The sequence below is a fragment of the Falco peregrinus genome, chromosome 14 (assembly GCF_023634155.1).
Source record: "Falco peregrinus isolate bFalPer1 chromosome 14, bFalPer1.pri, whole genome shotgun sequence".
In the NCBI taxonomy this organism is placed as follows: Eukaryota; Metazoa; Chordata; class Aves; order Falconiformes; family Falconidae; genus Falco; species Falco peregrinus.
Window position 1 is genome coordinate 21,957,376 of NC_073734.1, and position 20,960 is coordinate 21,978,335.

General features: G+C 41.0%; 1 protein-coding gene across 12 annotated transcripts in view; it reads right to left on the reverse strand.

Moving 5' to 3' along the window:
* SLC12A4 (solute carrier family 12 member 4) overlaps positions 1-20,960 on the reverse strand; it is a 58,633-nt gene that overhangs the window by 12,864 nt on the left and 24,809 nt on the right. For 5 of the 12 annotated variants that reach the window (XM_013295998.3, XM_055818919.1, XM_055818916.1 and 2 more), the window contains 11 exons: positions 20,199-20,476; positions 16,571-16,665; positions 14,194-14,325; positions 7,559-7,705; positions 6,907-6,961; positions 6,451-6,581; positions 5,876-6,117; positions 3,766-3,980; positions 2,618-2,782; positions 2,438-2,536; positions 282-339 (listed from right to left, as the gene is read on the reverse strand). In XM_013295998.3, the coding sequence (XP_013151452.1) occupies positions 282-339; positions 2,438-2,536; positions 2,618-2,782; positions 3,766-3,980; positions 5,876-6,117; positions 6,451-6,581; positions 6,907-6,961; positions 7,559-7,705; positions 14,194-14,325; positions 16,571-16,665; positions 20,199-20,370 (1,511 nt within the window). In that variant the 5' untranslated portion in view covers positions 20,371-20,476. Of the gene's footprint in view, positions 1-281; positions 340-2,437; positions 2,537-2,617; positions 2,783-3,765; positions 3,981-5,875; positions 6,118-6,450; positions 6,582-6,906; positions 6,962-7,558; positions 7,706-8,275; positions 8,373-8,447; positions 8,466-14,193; positions 14,326-16,570; positions 16,666-20,198; positions 20,477-20,960 lie in introns of those variants that run through there. The other 7 variants (XR_008749829.1, XM_055818921.1, XM_055818914.1 and 4 more) reach the window with 3 other exon arrangements.

Below are 20,960 nucleotides of genomic sequence, written 5' to 3' on the forward strand. Positions count from 1 at the left end.
CATTTTCCACTTTCACCTAGAAAGATGCAGGAACTAAGATATAGGATGGAAGATCTGAGGGAGCCATGCCAGAAATTATCAAATCAAATACAAGAAGGTACCCAAAACATTGTTTATAATTTACATACAAACATGATTTAAAAGGCACCCAGAAGTAAAAGTTACAGGGAAAAGAAAAAAAGAAAAAAGAAAAACAGAGTGAGGAGGGGTGAGATGGGAAAGAGCACACCTTCCCTGCAAAAAAGAAAAAGAAAGGAGAGTATCAAAGCAGTAAAACTTACTTATCTCTCAGGACTACGCCTTCTATGCAGGCTCCAAATAATAACACACAGCTGAAGTCTGGAGTGCAGGCTGTGCTAAGGAAGCTGGATTTCTTTAGACACGGCAGATGAAAACAACCATAGAAAGTGTTGTGGGAAGTTCAGGATGTGCCTCTGTCCTACAGTATTTACACTGCAGCACCTCCCTAAGTACCTGGTAAAGCTGGCGAGTAAACAAACATGTATACCTTCTAACATTAAAGTGACAAAGTTATTATAATAAGTATAATAATTCTAAGTTTCAATTTTTGAAAAAACACAGGTTTAAACTTTATGATAAAGGAGGTAACTTCACAGAAATATTTTCCTACGTAAACATCCATTTAATCTGCTAGTATAAAACAGAAACCGATATTTAAATACCATCCTTTTCTCTCTCCTTCTCCTGCGTCTGAAAATCTTTTGGACAAACAGCAAACCATTACACCGCACCATCTCGTTTTGTGGTCTCCGATGGCATTCACATCACCAGCGAGTCCTTGAATATGGGGTTTGTTATTCTACTGTACTACTTCTGCATTGGGGAGCACAAAATACTCCAGGTTTTTGGGATCTGGAATTCAAGTAAATTTTTTGATCTTGTGATTTAAGTTTCCATGAATGGTTAAATCCTGAACTCCACCCCTGAAGTGCAATTTTAAAATACGAAGAGAGAGAAACATGGACCACTCCTAGACATTACGGTGTAAGCCTTCCACTGGGTGGCATACAGATACCTACACAGAAAGTCACCCACCACCAAACAAGCTCTGAACTGTAAATATTTCAACACCAGAACTGGGGGTTACGTCTGTGGCCTGTTTCAATATAGATTTATTACATTCATAGGAAATGAAGACTTCTTGGTACAGGGTCAGTTCCCAAAGCCACATCTGGAAAAGGCTGTGCTAAGAAGCTGGGACAAGAGAGCTAGGATCCCGATTTACAGCTTGACAAGTTTTGGCAAAAAACAGCTTTGAAACAGCAGAATTGCCTGGACAGTCACCATCTCGGCCAGCTGCCCTTTTTGGGTGGGATTTATTCAGAAAGCTCTTACAAAGAAGTCTGGAAGTCCTTGCTCATATTAAAAGGAAAGAAAAAAAAAGAAAAGGCAAAAGGCGTTCAATCTCCTAGGTTGAGAAATTGTAGTTAGGACCCCAACAGCGAGATGTAGCTGAAAGACCTTGGCCTCATCTCTTCTCTAGCAGCAGAGAAGAGATGAAGAGTCTTTCCTGAGCAAAGCTCCTGTGGTCCTAAGCCCTGAACTACATACAAAACCCAGCAACTTCAACTGGGATCAAGACTGTTTCTCTGAGCGCACACTCAGCACCCAGAAATCTGGTATGAGGAACACGGTCATACTCTGCACATTAAATGCTCCAGACTCAGTGGAAACAGGCAGGAAACCATGAGTCATTGACAGCTACACGGAGCTCACTACTGAGCACAGTGCGTGTAACACTTCCAGGCGTGCCAGCTGGGGATGTGTCTAAGAATCATTAAATCGCATTAAATCAGATGCATGTATTAAAAACCAAGGGGAAAAAAAATACAGTCCTGTAAGCTGAGGTTAAATGATCTTATTTCACTGACATAAAAAAAAAATAAATACACAAATTCATTGGTGAGCAGCTACCTCTACACATGAACCTTCCCCCACTTCCAAAAAAAACCCACTTGGGGAACATCTAGTCTCATTTCTAAATTCAGTTTATCTTGCCCTAAAATGTTCAAGAACGTCTATACTCCTTCATCTCACCCAAGTTAAAAGGCACTTTTTTTTGCTCCAAGGAACTGAGATTTATCATCTCTCCCCTTTAAAGCCTTCCCTCATCTTCACGGTCGACTCGCTGCATCCTAAAAAACATGTACCTATATTCCACCAGCCTGAAAAGCTATAGACCGCTGCATAGCAAAGAAAAGCAACAGCAATGCAAAAGAACAAAACAAAAAATGGGATGGAAAACAACAAGATAATAATTCCAATACTTTCAGCTCAAGGACTGTTTTTCTTCCATTGACCAATCACACTCACACCGATAATTCAGTCACCTGAAAGCAGTTCCACAATCAGATACACAGCCATTCATCCGAGCCGCTTACAACATGTCAGGACTCTACTAATTTTAAAAGGATACAGACTAGCGATGTGGTGACAATAGCAAGAATTGTTCCAACAGGAATGGATTTCTGTGCATCTTTGAGGTCCCCTGATCTGTTTGAACCAGCCATGATACCTGAAAATACATTTTGAACATAAGATCATGGGAGAAGAAAGTTCAGAGACCCGAGATGCCCTTCTGTCCCAGTATTCTCACCGGTCACCGAAGGGAAGAAGATGCCAACCAGCACCATGAATGAAGTAGCTATATCTGAAAGCACATATAGATGGAGGTTGTTCTTCTGGCCTGCTACATCAACAGATGGGTGATGTGCTTTCTCCAGTATCTCTCCTTTCTCCAAATAATTGCTCCATAAGTTGTCTTCAATGTTATTATTACACCACAGAAAAGAAAGGCATGTTTCAGTTCAAACCTGTTCTCATTATAACGAGTCTACAACTGAAGATTACAAATGCAATTCAACGATCAACACAAATAAAGACATATACAAGTTACATGAAAGAAAAATTACATTGCATGCTTTCAAGGGAATCCATAACAAAAACAACAAATACATATTAACAGCCTACAAAGTCCTAGCATTTCTTACCCTTTAATATTACTAAATGTAACTTTAACTTCATACCTGTTTTAACCCCAAGAAATACACTACATATTTTTAACGAACCACCACACCCACACACAGTAGCTCAGAGAGCCCAAAGCAGCAATACTGATGAGCTTTCTAGATGTAAACAGATTTGTCCTTTATCCAGTGGAAGAACTACAGAATTATGTGGTTGGCATTTGAAATTTCACTAATAAATGCTGAATCCATTTTAGAAACGTGGTTTCTGTGAAAATGAGAACCTTGGGCACTCGGCACTGGCACAAAGCAACTGTTCTCTGGAGTTCATTTCAATTGTGAACATTTTTCAATGATATTATATTCAAGAGTGGGCAAAGAAAGAGGCACACTATTTTTATACAAGTGCTCTTATCTTTCAGGATGTATCTTAACCTGTCCAAAACAGTGAGTCACAGATACACAGAGTTTTGAAAGATATTAACAACTTACTCATATTGGTATAGATCATAATTATAGCTGATTTTCTGCTGAAATTATGAGATGTACACGGCAAATTTAATCAATTCTACAGCAGACAAGCACTGTATCAGGACAGAAGTGCCATCTCCTCTTTTTAAAAATCCTAACACTTGGTTTTCGCTGTTGAAGATAATTTTCTTCACTGTAATTACATTTCTTCAGTCCCTCTTTCTTAACCAGCAGGGAACAGTTCAACTTATTTCAACTGCTCAGCATGCCTCCTCTTTAAGGGAAAAACAAAAAAAATCTATCATACCTTTTAAAATGCCACTAGCAGCTCCTGGAATTCCTGCTATCTCGGAGACATTGTTCATTAGGAAATATTCATCACAGTGCTCAGTGGTTAAGTTCGTACTGTGGCAGAAGAGCTCCCAAAGCTTAGAGGCCACAGTAATGTTATCCTTCACTATGGTTTTGGCACAAACATCAAACTGATCTCTTGACAAAGTCCTGTTGCCCAACATGCAAATCCTGGAAGGGAAACACGAAAACCAGCGCTATTATATGGTACCGAGAAACTGAAATTCCCCCTTCTCCATAATTCCTCTTTCTTAACATGGAAACTTCAAGTGCCTCTAGTCTGCTACATCATTCCTCAGCTTCGAAAAGGTGGTGGCAGCAGGACAAAGACTGTGTATGTTTCTTTTAAGGGTCCGAAGTATAAAGCTACTTTTCCAACAATTTTAGGAGAGGTATAAAAAGCTGTATCAGTGTTATTTATTGAATTTGGTACATTTACCTTGAACAATGAAAAATAAAGATTAGGCCACTCTCCCCCCAGTTTAACAGAACTACTGGACTGGAAGAGATCTGAAGAATACCAGCATTCAAATTACTGGATATTTAGAATATCTAAAGATATTTGGAATTGCATTATCCCAGTTTCTGTACAGTAGTATTCAAATAACCTGACATTTTAGCTTCAGAATTAGGAATATACATTTCAATCACAACAAGCAAAGCTGCTTCTTCAATAAACTTTGATAAACTGAAGATAACTATACATAGTTGCTAAAATCCTCCAGTGCCTGTTGTGTTTCACCTAACCACAAACAGTTTATTGCGGCACTGAAAATTTTAATCCACTTCTCCAAGGACGGTTCCACCAGACATGGCGGTATAGCCTAACAGCTTGCTGCCACTAACAGTTCATTCAGCTTCTCTTCCCAGGGCCCGAAAACACTCACAGGGAAAAAAAAAATCCTCCATTTTAGTAAGTGTAATTTTTCCACAGGTGTTCTCAATCACTAAAGTCGTGGAAATGGAAGAGACTGGGGCATTTTTGTAGGGTTTGCAGGCCTGTGAACTGTAACTTCAGAGAAGCCTTCCCCTCCAGAATAAGAATAAGAAAATATAAGAATAAATATAGCATCTAGTTATTTCAGGAGAAGAAAAAGGAGTACAGCTCAGCTAAGAAAGACGGGGAGCACATTTAAAGAACAGCCCAAGAGATAATGAGGGGGAGGTAGAGGCACCGTTTTATTTTTACTGCTGTAAACCTGCCACTGTTGTAAAACATTATAATAAACATCTAAAGGGAGCACTTGAGGGTTGCAAATACTTAGTTATGGTCACAGTATTTTAAGTTGTGAACAATTATGCAGACTCAACTCCTCTATTTCCATTCCATTCATCTCTTGTCAGCAGTATCAGGAACTACTGTTTGCATTTCTGGTAAAACGCATGTATTTGTGTTATTGCTGCTCCAGCTCTGAATTTAAGCAACCATATTACATGCTGAACCGCCAACATGCCAAGAAGCACATGTCGTGTTCAGAGCACCGCTACCCATACGGCAGGCTAACCTGCTCTCAGACCAAGGGGAGGCTTTGCTGGAGCCTCAGCACGCCCCCCCCCTCGCCTCCCACATTCCCAAGAGATGCCCTATTTCTCAGCAAGCAGCTGCATCACACCACCACTTTCCAACCGCAAAAGCAGCACATCATGTCTGACTGGCCCGGGGAAAATGGACCTGCCAAACTGCTTCCTACTAACTGCCTTAAACAAATTTTAGCAAGACTTTTGCTGGCTTAATTCAACAGCCTTGGGCTAAGATACTGGATTGTCTTTGCAGGAAGCAGAGAAACATCAGCCTCCATCAATCTGTATACTCACCACGAGACTTCATTTTACCCAAACAGTTAAACAATGTAATAATACATTCATTTTACCCTAAGAAACTGCTATTCCAAGAGCTTATGCGGAATACTACCGCTGTCACTACAAACAGCTTAAAAAAATCTGAAGTAATTCACAAAAAAGGTAGCTTGACAACGTATTAGGCACAAGATTTGAGTAACTTCCATTGAACCCCACGTTCCAGACACGTAGGCAAAGCTATGTCCCCATCCAGAAACATTACTCACGGAAATGCAGGTGGATCAAAGATGGACTTGATAGCTCCAGCATAAATGGACAGGATGGATATTACTACGCAGGCCAAGAAGAGGGAGGCAAATTTGTTAACATATTTCACGCCTACAAAGACCACCACTGCCATCAGGATGAGGAACACAGTGCCATACACCCTCATGTTGTTCAGCATAGCACTGGATGCATCATGTGCCCCGGATGGATGAAAGATTGCTGCTTGTGGCACAATGTATGTCTGAAAGAAGAAGAAAAAGCAAGCTGAAGGGACACAGGAACAGGACTCTGTCTATATTACTGCAGCGATATTGTACCTATGCTAGAAATGTAAACTGCTTTCCAATTTGCAACATGCTTTTCACCAGGAACCTTCAGTTTAGAGGAAAAGTCAAGGGATAACGTAACAGCCCATTCTGTTTCACTAGTGCAACTGAGCCATGTTTAGCAATGATGAGCTTGTGTCTTTGACTGAATACTACTTCCTTATTTATTTTTTATTTTGTTATATATAGGTGGGGTATTTTCTATATGCTATTTGCCTTAAAAGCAGGACTACTCTGGCACTACTCACCAATAAAATCTCAATGGCACCAAGGATATACATTGCTCCTGCAAATGTTGTTCCCAAATAAAAGCACAGCCCTACAGCTCCACCAAACTCTGGGCCCAATGACCTGGATATCATGAAATAGGAGCCACCAGCTACGAAACAAGAAAAATGAGAGTAAAATTATCATTTATTTATTATAAATTGCAAAATTTCACAACAAGAATACAACAAAATTATACACTGTATATCTGCTTTTTAGGGGTTCAATTGAAGTATCTTTTTGTTAGCAAAGGGGGAACTAAAAACCAAATAAATTAATATTTAGACTAGTTGACACAAAGAAGAAACACTAATGTGAGTTCAGGCTTTGTATCTTGGCTTAAAAAATTTATCTGGAATAAAACCACATTAACAGCTTATAACATTTTTTTTTTTTTCTTCTTAAACACAAATGAGAAGTTTGCTAATTACACTTACCCGGAACAACACCATTGGTGGCAATAGCACTCATTGATATGGTTGTAAGCATAGTCTGGGGAAAACAAGGAAAAGAAAACAATTGTGTCAACATCATTTTTTAAAAAGTAACTTATTTCTTGATAAAGTAAAGCTGCCGCTGCCTATAGGATACAATGTTTCTATTTATTCCACCTTGACAAGTCATTATCTAAAAGAAAACAAGGGTAGCAGGAGTTTCATCATCAAGCTGTTGAGAATTCTGCTTGAAATGACCGCCGCTTTATCAGGTCAAGTAATGGATGTCCGCAGACAAAGCAAGATAAAAGGCGGCAGGTGGCCCTCCATCTGCAGAGCTGAAATTCCACCACTGGCTAGTCCAGCAAAAGAGGCAGCCATGCGCTGGCATAAGCACAGAAAACAGCTGTTTGCTAAACAAACACTATTTTTAAGACTATATCTACACTAGATACAGTTTGGCAGTTTAGAAATACTAGCAAAGAAAAAAAAAAAAAAAAAAGAAGAAAAACCCAAAATCACATGGCTGCAAACATAGAAGCGTCTAGCATAAAGCTGGCTTTTCTTTACACATGCATCTACAATGCAGCCTCTCCAAGTTTCTCAACTGTTTCACAGAGGTTACATCACGTTATTATTTTACCTATATACTTACACAACAGCAGCAAAGTAATACAATCAGGAACGACTGAAGAACTCCAGCCATTCCTACCATCCAAGTCAGCCGAAGGAAGAGAATAACCCCGAAGATATTCTGCATGCATGGTAAATACACCCCCATCAGGGTGCCCATGCTGGGTGACTGAAAAAAAAAAAAATAAAATCATGGACATTCATTAACTAGAATGATTCAAAGCACAGCTAAAAAACACCTACAACCTCCATTTTTCAAATGGTAGAAAACTGGGAAACATTAGGTAGGCACGCAACAATACTATTGTGCTGGACTTCCACAAAACATGAAGCAAGCTCCAAACCCACGAATTTCTGAACAAAATGCTGACCCTATCACCTCTTCACATTTGAAGTAATTATACTCAGCATTTAACACCAATTAGTAACAACAGAACATATATGTATTTGTTTTATTGTAGAACCACAGAATTTCTAGTATGCAGCCTGCAGAGTGCTGCAGACCGCAAGTAAGGTAGATGCCACCCTATTCCCCAGAGTTTACAGATTAGTTTCATGGAAAACTTACTTTTATGGTTGTAATACACATTTGGAAGCAATCTGGAGACATAGATCATGTATTTTCTTCCACATTATATATACCACCTAAAACACATTATTCTAACTTTTCTGATGTTTAATGTTCACATCAGACTCTGAATTACTTTTGACAGTGACCAAGAAAATACAACTTAATTACGTGACTTCACAGGAACTGCACAAGACTGGCATTCAACGTAGTATCCTGTAGAATTCTCCTTTGCCCTAACAGTGATGGTCAGAGGACAGTCAGACCCAAAACACTGCTATCAGAACGCCACTGGTAGGGGGTTAGTTCAGGGAATACAGAAGCGTTCCCTGCGCTGGCACACCTGGCATCAGCAGTCCCGAATCTCTGTGGTTTCCTGCCAAGGCATTTCATTGCTTTTAATTTCTGAGGTTTTCTTTTGCATTTCAAATTATCCAAAGGGCTGAAACATAGTGGGAATAGAGAGTGTAACTTCTCAAAGGCTCATCTCTTTTCATACCTCTTCCTATAAATAAACCTTTCTATAATTACTCTATATAAACTTCCTATAAATAAAAATTCCAAAACATATTACAGATAGACAGCATTTAAAGAAACCCATGAACAACCATCTAAATGAGAAGGATATTATAGGGAGGTGACCACACTTGCTCATACTTGCTTCCACAGGGCATTAACTAAATGCAAAAACAAACAGATTACATGCACCCTTATAGATAAATTATTCATGAAACAAAAGCAAAAGTACTTAAGACAAGCATATTACTCTGTAAGCAGTAAAACAGCTGTCAAAAACTTTATTCTCACCCTCTCTTCACTATGGAAGAATTTAGTTACCTAAGATTAAATCAAGAGTATATTTTATTACACAAAGCAAAATCCTGGAAGAATGAAATGGTCATAAGATCACCAGGTCAAAATAAGCAACCTAGGAATTTAAGTGCTTCAACTTGCAACTACATGTTAAGAGTTCAAAACGTCCCCACCTGCATTAGGAATCTGCCCTGCCGGAGATGAAAGAAAACTGTGCCTAAGAGAACATGACCTGAACAGTTCTTTGTTAGGAATGCCAGGAAGTCAGCTCTGAATTCCTTGTGTGACTCAAGCTAGCTCGGGTCACCCAGACCTTCCCGTCCACCCTCCAACTCGGGTGAACCGCCTGAAGTGACCTGGACAACAGAACCGGGGGGCGACAGTCTGCAGCAACCTCACCCTGCAAGACCCACCAGCACGGGGCCAGAGAGCTGTTACTCGGCTGTCCCACTGCCACAGCACAAATATCCCTGAAACATCACCAGCCAGTGGTACAGAAATTACCAACCCGCAGAGCAAACCTGATCGGCTTTGCCGAGGTTACGCCTAAGGACCAAAGGAACTGTCGCCTTCTGATCCAGAAATGACACCTGGACATAAGTATCCTGATCAGGGTAAGGTAAGGATTTGTAAATTAGTTGCTCCAGTGCTACAGCAAAGGAGGACCTTCTCAGAGTAGTATTTCTAGTGTACCTGCTTCCTGGAGAAGGGAAGGTTCAGATACTTTTGATGCTAACACCCTCATCTGATTCACCTCGTGTCCCCAACTGCATAAACACTGAGAAAGGACTAAATGGTGTAGTCTGGCACTGGGCAGATTTTGCCCTGCCTAAGGGCTTCCCACCGTCACACTGATGTACTCTTTGCCCTTCTTAAAGAGACATTCCACATAATTTTAGCATCTATCTGACCACTCACCTGTCAGCCACTCCCTCTCAACACCTCTGAACCCAGCAGCCAGCATCAAGTGAATTTATCAGATGTGTGGGTGCCTCAGAGGTATGGGTGTTTCTAAGAGTTTGTCACAACTGGCATCTGGGAAAGGAAAAAAGCCCAACCTACTGCTCCTACACAGGAGAAGCAAGTGGAAGCAAGTGGAGCACAGTCATGTATTTGATACAACAGTCTTCCAAACGCTATCAAAGCGGGTGTGTAAAGGGCAGGCTGAAACCTCACCTCCCAACACCTGCCTCCTTCGCACAAGAATTCACCTGAGCTCAGCTCTTCCCTATCTTCTGCCCTGTGTGGTCCCTGCAGCTTTGCTCCCGTGTTCATCATATCCTCCCCTTCCCTCTGCAGTGGCCTCTCGTGCAGATCCAGTTACGCGCTAACTCCAGCCACAGGGGAAGAGAAATTGTGCATGAGCTGGACAGCTGAGACTACTGCAGAGCAGCGCAGCCTTGGCAATGCGTAAGCGCCTGCCCGCAGACAAAACCCATGCCACAGCGTTACTAAGTGTACCTCGGGCATAAGCATTTACTCTGGATTTTCCTACCCTGCAGAAATAAAAATACGGGTATGAAAGAATGATCCACAAACACTACTTGAACCAGGCTTGTTCACAGAGATATTTAACACCAGTAAGCTGCAGCGACTCGACCCTTTTTTATAGCATCTTACGGTAAGTGACACTAAACCAGCGCTGAAGTCTCAAGGGAACGCAATCTGAAATAAGGATGTTCTGTTCAGTCTCAACAGTACCAAATGAAAAAAAGGTAACACCCCGTGCTGCACAAAGGAAATAAAACACAAAGACATTATGAAGAATGCTGGTTTAGACAGAAGGGACTGAAAAATCTCGAAACCAGCCTAAATGTCAGTGATGCAGATTCACTTTAATCAGCTGCAGACACATAATTGATACAAATATTGATCTGAGTCTGAAGGACACCGTTTCCATTGTGCCAGCATGATAGGTTATCAAAGCACTTGGCTGCAGGGCTCAGGGACATTGATCAGTAATGACAGCTCTTACGGTTGCTCTGTAGCATGAGGACAGAGAGCAGCACAGAAATGAACTGCCTTATTGAAGATACACAAACTAAAATAGTTAATCTAATTTTTTCCATCATGAGAAGGGGATATTTTTACAGCACCATAACCATTAAGTGCTTTAATACAAAACTGTATATAGAAAAGATAAAAAGCAACCCAGTTTCTACCCTATTACATGGAGTAGCATCAATTTTGTCTGATGTGTACCTAATACAGAATGCCACTATCAAAAATCTTTAATGGGAATGCTGAAACAGGGAAGTATATTTATACTAAGCTGTTTTGCACTGAAACTGTCCTTATCTTCATTTGCATCTGCCACAAACTCTGCAACAATTGCTCCAAGAGATTAGAAGGGGGATAAGCCACGTAATGCGTTTTCCAGAGCTTGTGGAAATGTTCAGGTCTCTTTTGGTCTTGTCACTGTAGAGAGCAGGTGCTGACAACAACGATCCCCACAAGCTGAAGCACATCATTCCCTAGGCCTTTGAGCTTAAACTTCCAAATAAAGATCTCATTTTTTCGATACCTGCCCCTCAGAGATTTGATCACTTCATGTACACACAACTGCCTCATCTCTTTTTTTGTCTGTGTGTGTTTTTTGGTTGGTTTGGGTTTTTTGTTGGTTTGGTTTTGGGTGGGGATTTCTGTCACTTGAAGGGACATGATTTGGTGGGCGAGGGTGCGCTAGGTCATGAAAAGGTATTCACTGAGAGACCTGCCCTACCTGTTCGGATGGAGCATTTTATTAGTCATTTACTGAAAGAGCTGCTTTCTTCATTCCATTTTTGAATACCAGGTCTAGAGTCTGCTCACCCTCCTTGCTCCAGTTCTTGTCTATGAGATGCCAGTTCCAGTCGGTGACACATCAGGACGAGCAGCTCACCTGCTGTCACGCTGGCTGGGTACCTATTTGCTGAGCGCACCCAGTACTGCACTCAGCAGTGAGTCAGTTAACAATGCCGGCACTTAAAAACAGAACCTGCTGTCGTGCTGGGGTGGATATTCATGCTTCCGTGCTAATGGTCAAACGGGAAGGGTAAAGTAACAGCAGCGCATTGATTTATGCTTCAAAGACGATCAAAAGCAAATGTGTAGAAGAATCCCATTTGCATGGTGTCCGGATACCTTCAATCCATAGCGTTGTGCAGTTACTGCTTTTGAATTTCCTGGTTTTAATGTTCATAATTATTGACCAAGGTCATATTCAACCTTCTTATATTCTAAAAGATACTTAAAATTACATATTGCTTATGGCAAGAGAGGGAGAAATACTGCAAACTACAGTTACGATTTTGCAGCTGAGGTAATTTATCTCAGTGACAGACATGCTCGGCCAAGATTCACTTAAGGAAACTGCAGTGTTTACACAGAAAATATAGAGATATTAACACAGATTGATATTGTCACTTTTGGAGTGGTTACCCAGCCCAGTCTACAAAAAACATCTGAGAAGTCTGCAAACACACATTTCTGGGACACAGGAAAGCGTAATTCAGGACTACCCACGTATTAAGCCCGAAGTCTACTCTGCCACAGAAGCATAGCTTTAACAAGGACAACAGCCCTTTTTTATGGTGCTGAACAGTTGGAAAATATGCAAGTGTTTGAAGAAATCATACCAAGATGTAGAAATATTAAACCCATACCTTACATATTACGCTACCAGGGCTTTAAAATGTCTTGTTTCCTGTCGTTTGCCCCATTTTCACCCTACAAAGCTCTACCACCTTTACTTTAAAAAATTTTACACTACAGACCATCACCAAATTCTCCCAATTCTTCAACAGGGAAGTAAGTGACTAGCTTTCTGATTAGACTGCATCTTACCCAGGTATTCTGGTCAGGCAATTACGAAGGAAATAAACAGCAGAAGTGATCAGAGCTTTCTCAAAATAGTAAGGACTGTACCTATCGTATCTATCCCCCTCCATTCTATCTTTGTTAGGGTAATAATCAATCTGCTTTTGATATTAAGAGGCTGAAAATTGTTTTAGAATATGCAATAACACCGTATTAACAGCTGATGCCTGACACTATTCCCACCAAAAGCATGCCAAAACAGAGCTGCAGCTGACATTTCATATTAGTAATGCAAAGGCAAAAACTTTGGATGGACTCAGTGATTAGTGTAATACCAAGGACCACACAAAAGAAACTCACAATTAAAAAGTTTCACTTTTTTAATGTAAGCTTAGAGTACCAGAACGCAGTTACTGCACCCAGACGACCTTTACTCCTTCTTGTAATGATGTCATATTAACCACAATGTTACAGCACTTCAGTGCACGTGGTCTCAGATAAAACCGAATGTCAAGCTCTGTGTTGACTGAACGACTTTGTTAACCCCCCGCGTAAAACCATGCAGAGTAAGGAACTGGAGTGTAAGGGAGCTGGAATCCAGCATTCAGCATGGGGTAACAGCCATTCTCCTTGAGAACAATGTGCTGTTTTTCAACATTATCACTGCCATCTCTTTCTGAAACGGCTCAAACTTTGACAGGGAAATACTATAAAATCTGCAGAATTCAAGTGCTATCTTAGCTTTTTGGAAAAGTTTGTTTTGACAGAACTTCCAAGCAAACTGACAGGTATGCAGGTGCCATAAAATGCAACCATACCACTTGAGGGTTTATTGTTAAGTGAAACACTTGCCAGACCGCCAAGAGCAGTAAGGAGAGCAGTTAGAACATAACTCTCCTGATAGAAATCTAACTACCAACAATCAAACCCCACCTTCTCCCTAGTTATTACAAGGCCAGCCCAAATGGGCTACCCATCTGAATGCTGATCCTTTGGGGCAGAAGGCAGTTGCTGAAGTGCCTAACACCAGAATGACTCCGGCTGCCCCAGGGTGTCCAATCTGACCTCCACCCACCACTCCAGAAGGGTGTTGCCACCTGTAAGTCCTGTGTCATACCTACCAGGCTTGTAGAGATGTGTCAGATACTGCTGGGCAACTAAAACAGCACCAAGAAAAAACTGGGGGGGTGGGGTGGGGGGTGTTGGGGGTGTTCTGTTGTTTATTCAATGCACCACTAAAAGCCTGTCCTCCTTATCTGAATGCATACCAAGTGTACGTAACTGCACTGTACCGCTTAACCACTATATCTGCCCAATTCTTTGGCAACATCTGGTTACCTACAGAGTTCTGTGCTACCTCTTCACACTGTGTGGCTCCTGACAGAGGTTACGGTAAACCAGAAAGGAGTCGAGCTCCCCAACCATCACAGCGGCGATCATCCCGCCCAACAGCTGGCACGGAGAGAATCTTTACTTACTTTTGATACTTTCTTCTTCGAGCCATCAGTACTTTCAGCTTCTTCATGTTCCTTAACACCTTGGGTAAGATTTGTGTAGTTGACCAACTTGCCAAGCAGAGATGACACTTTTGGTCGTATATCAAGTTCTTCCTGTGGAAGAAGACAACAAGTCAGCTTCTGCAATTCACAGCATTTATGAAGAGTGGCCGGGGTCACGTCTGCCTTGGTATGCCCGAGGCTGCCGGGCAGTACACAGAAGAATCATCCAGGGAATGACAGAATATTTCACTGTGTCTGAACCACTGATGAGAGGATGTAATCTTCTGAGAGGAGGGCAACCCTGACAGGAAAAGGTTACACCAACAGCTCTGCACCATGTACATCCTTCTCTTTAGGCACTGAAAGGCATGAGTTAGAACAATCCAGAAGTTTGAGCCTTGGGACTCTAAGAAAATGAATGTGTACCTTGCATGTGTCTCTAATGCCAGCTTACATCAACAGATGCACTTTTAAAAAGGTCGGGTTGCCAAACAAATCAGAGATTTAGTGATTAAACTGCGGTCACTGTAGGCATGCATGCACTCTGATAATTTTATTACATTTTTTAAACTATGTCATCTAATTCTTGTGGCTCTAGATTGAAATCCCAAAAGCCACAACTACAGAGGCCTCACACCTTTACATTCATTCCAGTCAACCTCTCTTGCTGAAAGTAAGTTCAAGGAGAAAAAAAGAAAAAAAAAAAAAAAAAAAAGAACGAAAAAATTTCTTTCTCCTTTCTCTCTGGAGTTAAAATTTGTTACACATCTAATTGCACAGTAGGTAGTGCATGGTAATCAGAAACAATGTTCTACACAGGAAATACAAACCAATTAAGAAAGACTTCACTATCTGGAGTTTTATCCTACCTTTTGTTACAGTTACTGGTAGTATCAGTAGCGTTATGTACTTTGTACCTATGCAGAAACTGACCCCAAATGGCTAAACAGATGCCATGAGCCAAGCACCCCTTTTCTTACTGTGTCCTCTGATCTGATCTGCAGTTCACATCTTTGAAAACCTAATTACAGCTCCTGCCAGGCAGAGGTCGAGGCAACATACGCCTCCCGTTCAGTTGAGCAGCATGGCCTTCAGCACACTCCTCCCTCTCCTTAGTACCACAGAAAGAGCCTGCAGAACTGCTGTGGTGCTGTGTTACTGCTCGTGAAAGAGACAGGTGTGTGACTAGCAGCAGCCACAAATGACCAGCAATCCATGACCTACAAGAGAGTTTAACCTGACCACAGATTTACCGTGCCTCGGAGGGAGGAGACAGCCCAGCTGGCACCATGCTTCCAAGTCTTTTAGCTCTACCACACCGCCTGCAAACATGGTTGCAGCATTTCCACAGTAAGTTCCCGTTTAGCAGCAGGTCAGTTGTACTTGTCCAGGCTCTACGCCACACAGCTGAACTCTGCAGGCGCCAGCCTGGCAGGGTGTACAGCCAGCTCAGGCTGCCCCATGCCGAGTTCCCAGAATGGGAAACACGGGGTGCCTGTTGCCAGCATTGCTGTGCAGCTGTAACTCAGAGGCAGCCCAGCTGGAAAGCAGCTGCAGAGCCACACACTGTGACACTCTGTGCCACTCCGCAGCACCTGAGTTTCTGAAAACATTTTTTTGGAATTAAATATTTTAGAATTAATAATTGGTCTTAATGCACCACAATATATTGGCACTTAATGCAGTGCCAGTGAGGGGAGGGTGGGGAGGAGGATTCTGCTGGACTTGGCGTGGCTCCAGCTGGCTTCCCACATGGCAGCCTGGTCCTCTCTGCTTCCACGTGCAAACAGTCATACCTCTGCCTCACAGTCCAAGTGGGCACAATACCTGAGCTCTTCTACCACACGGGGTATCTCTGCCTACTGGTCTCTCAGACAACAGATAGCAACCCACAAAAAAGCACATGGGAGAGAAACAGGTGTTACTGATACACTGTAGCTGTAATGCAGGATACCCAGGCTCACCTACATGCTGCAGCTGTAACGCAGGATACCCAGGCTAGCCTGGGCACCTGAATTTAGGCACTTTCCTACAGAATAACACAGCCCTTCTCAACACAGGGAACAAGCCCATGCTTGTTTTCCATACCAATTAGCCCACAGTGCCACAGCTTCACTGTTTAAATTTTCAGATCACCTGTGTTGCCATTATTTTATTTTTTTTTTTTACTTTGTAGACACACCCTTGACCATACCAATGGCTTTTAGATCTGTCCCGCAGTGAGAACCAGGCACCTCAGGTACTGACCCACCGCCTGGAGCATTGCAATGCTCTCTTCCACTTCATACCATGTGCTCAATCCTCCCATCTGGGAAGATCACAAATCACATTAGAAGTAAAAAAAAACGGAAATTACCTCAAACAAGGCCAGATTTCTGTCATAGTAATCACCTCCCTTGCCAGCTTCTGAACTGTTCAGAAAAGGACTGTTCTCCTTATGGTTGCCATGACCTACAAAGAAAAAAAAGCAGGTTTTGGTAAGTGCAGAAAGACAGACGTTGTAACCTTGACAAAAACCATAGGGAATAAATTTGTTTGGACAACTGAATCTGTTTCTTTTCAGTGTCTGAAGTTATGCAACATTCTCAATATTGGAGGTGTTACTCTGGTATTAGAAACAGAAATAGAGTTATTTCTAATCCTCCATTTTCATAGGAAAAAAAAAAGTCACCTCAAAGAAAAATTTACAGGTACTCTCACAGCTATAACACTATCTGTACCATTATTCTCTAACATTCCCTTTTAAAACCATCTCTTACATAGAACAGTGACAAGCAACAGGTCAATTCTCATGCACTTACAAATCACTACTAACACTAAGCGCAAATTTAGAGCAGCATGTTCAAACAGATTAAGTAGATTTAGTAACCCTGAGCATTCAAAGACTAGATTCTGTTATTACAATACAGGTAAAAATCGACCAAAGCCCTTCCCTCTCCCCCTTCTTTTTTTTGCTGTTGGTGTTTTGCTGTTGTTTGGGTTTTTACTATGCCCACTAACCCTAAACATCAAACGTGCTCACTTCAAGATGCTTTTACCCTTTATTGTAGTTTGAACATTTAGACTGCATTCTTCAGACTCCTTTTATGCTTTTAAGTTAAAACCTAACATCAGGTATAGCAAAAGCAAAGCATTCACATATGCAATTAACAATGTTAAAAAAAAAAATTACATCCAAGATCAGTGGAGCTGTTTGTAACAAGTAGTAGCTTACAAAACAAACAAACAAACAAAAAAAACAACTCACAAAACCAAAAACACATAAGGGCACTATAGTGTAAAATAAGCTCTGGAGGAGGAAAAAAAAAAAAAAGCAAGAAGTTGATTCCAGTATTCAGAAGTTCTCAGACCTATGACTCCCATTACACTCTGCTTGAAAAACAAAAATTCCTTTCTTTCGCCTGTAACTCTTCACTCCCTGCTCTTTCAGCCAATACAAACTAAAGAGATCTCCAAGAGTATCTCCTTAAAAAATGATTAATCCAAGGAATACTTTTTTTTTCCATTTACAAAAAAAAGTAAGCACTAAAGAAATTGAAAATTAAAAAAAAGATTATTATCTCAAATGAAAATACTGGAAGTTAAAAGTAGTATTGTACACTGAATACATAAAAAGCAAGATATTGAACAGCTGAATTTTTTGGTGTATATTTTCAGTGACTAAGGTAAACAACAAGGCTGCACTAAATTAATGTAACTGAAGGGAAAGTACCTCTCCATTTTGCAATCTGAATCAACTTCCAAAATGAACCTAACGGGCAAAGAGAAGACTCCTCCCCACACCCAGTGGTCAGCATATGCCACACTGTTACAAAAGTAACTGCTACAAGCAAAAAAATGATGAGAAAGTTCAGTACTACTCTTACTGACAGGAAGGGAACACAGGGGAAGGAACACAACTTGCTGGGAATTGCTGACAAGTGTTTTGAACACAACTGTTGGAAAAACATTCTTCACAAGCAACAGAGGTCTTTTTAAGCTTCTGGAAGTAAACACTTAGCTGACCAAAAATATTTGCAGATAGCGGTCTACTGTGCTTGCGTGCCTGTCGCTTTTCTCACAGCTCTGGCAACACCAACACGTTACTGAGCAGCTGCCTTGCACAAGTGGGCTCGGCTGATCTGCTGACCCCACCAACGTGCAAGAGATGTTCACATCGCTGCACGGTGTAGAATTTTGTGCACAACTAGAAAAACATCAGCAAGCTTAGCAACACAGCATCAAAATAGTTATCAACTTCAGCAAAGGTAAATATTTACTAAAAAAGCCGCAAAAACTACTTGCTTGCTGTATTTGTTGGGTCTACATTGGCGGGAGACGCAGACAGGAGCGATTTTATTGCAGTATGTATTATAAGCCATGCCACAGTCCATTCTGTCCTTCTGTGGTTGAAGTAAATTTGTGATTTTTGCTGAGGAAATGGAATTATTGGCCATCCAGGTGTTACTCATTGAATTGGACACAGCTGCAAATGATAACGACAACATCAACAGAAATAGTGCCTACTGGATTCTTCAAGACTCTGGTCTATACCTTATCTTCTCATCATTGCACTTACCAAACACCGCCAAGTTCATGAGTAATTTTGTTTTGTTTTCTCATTTCCTATATACTAGCTCTGGTAACTGAACGTTTGGGGGAAAAAAAAAAAATCAAAGTATTTTCTTTGTTGTTGTTTAAATCACTGAGTGATCTTGAAATCAGTTCTTTGCTGTCTTAGCTTTCCTTGCTCTTCCGTCAGCAACTTTACCTTACAGAAGCAGCTTACCACTACCTCAAAAAAGTATAATGGGCATTCCTTTACTTGTAATGCTTACAGAAACTCTCATGCTTTTTATGTATAAAATCACACTGTTGTCAAGATAACTCATACGTTCAATCTCAGATTTTTATATAAGATGAAAATTGTTCTGCTCCTTCAAAATGCAAAGCCTCTCATTACCGGCATTGGTATAACCTACCCTTAGAGTTCAGAAAGATTACTTTGTACCACCTCTGAGCCTGACAAAGACCAGTGACTTAAGATGAATCTTCATGTTAATTGGCATTATTTTTCATATGCATCTTCATTTTAACTGCATTAAATTTTTCGCAATTGGTCTCTTCAGAAGCATGCTCTCTCTCTTCCCCTCGCCTCCCCTCCCCCCTCCAACTCCTCTCCATTCTCCATTTGCTTCCTCAAGCATCACCCAGTTCCTTCCCATTAAGACTTTTCCTTGGTGAGCTTGCTCTATACATCTTCCTGCACACAGGAAGCCCACACAAAGCAAACTGCAATAGAAAAATCAGTACAACTAGTCATTGGAAAGAGAATATTGTTTTTGCAATTGCTAGGGCACGTTTTCTTCTCGATGGAAAGGAAGTTCAGGTAACGGAGAAATAGAGCTGGCTTTTTACCACATTCACGGCACTAGCTCCATTATCCTGAAAGTCTGTACAGATTGTTAATTACTGCGGACAATGCAAAAATAAAAAGTGAATTTTCAAACTGTATGATTCTACCGATCCAATGAAGCGCTGCATTAAATCCCCCTCAAGCACTGAACACTTTCAACAGGAAGCAAAGGAGCATAAGTTCATATTCAAGTTCTTTACAGTGATACCCTATTTTAACTTCACCAACACGTAGAACTGAGTGCTGCAGAGATGTGTGCTGATTCAAGAGGAGTACTACACTGCTAAGTTAAATACCGCTAATTAAATGATAGCCAAAACCACCTTCATCACAGCTGCACATTCGGTGCAATCTCCTTTTCAGACACATCCTAAATCACATCGTCAAAGTGTTCGTCTCATTTTCCCTCTTTCCATATTCTGTTTGCAATTTCATGAGTAAAAACTATGGCAGATGACCATTTCCTCCACAAATGTACTTTGATAAAACAGAATAAAAAGCATAGTATATAATACATACTGCAATAAAGGATTTGTCTAGTATATTCCATCTGCCAATGAGCAATACCAGCAGCTTCAAAGAGACTTACTTGCATGGGAAGAGCTTGTTTTCTCCATCAGTTTTGGAAGAGAGCGGAGGTGGCCTCGGAAAGCTACTCCGGGGAATTCTTGCCCCAGCTTCACACGAGGACAGTTTACATTCTGAAGCATGAAGTCTCCTGGGCAAGCACCATCTTGTGACATGCGTACAGTTTTCCACATTTTTAGTTATCAAGTCTTTGGTCTTGGACAGTAGCTATGTGGTGTTAGTTTTCCTCATGCAAGATTGTTTTGGAAGGAACATTTCTTAAAGAGCGAGCTATACACTCTGCAACAGAGAATAGTTTATTTGCCTTAGTCCCTAATTAATCCCAATTTTTGAGACAGGCAAGCTATATTCCAAGTAGGTTAATGTTTCCTTTCCACTTGTTTCATTCTTCTCATTCTTTCATTCTTTGTTATCTTTCAATAATTAAGGCATTTTATTTCTGAGTGCTACCAGTTCTCTTCCAAACCAAAGAATTCTATTTGCGGCCACCACTACAATTACACAGTTGATCTAAACATCTCCACCACAGCTCCCTGAACATTTTAGAGCTCCCCTACTCAGGTATGGACACAGGTCTGTAGAACGAAGTTCATTGTCATGTGGATCACCTGAGTTCCATAAAATATCAAAGATGGTCCACGGTACAAAACCTAAAACTCTTAAGCATGCATACTCCCACACACGCAAACACACAAGCCCAGGAGACAGAATAAAAGCAATAAATGGATGTCCAAACTTTTGCCTAACTTTCATCTCATTGCCA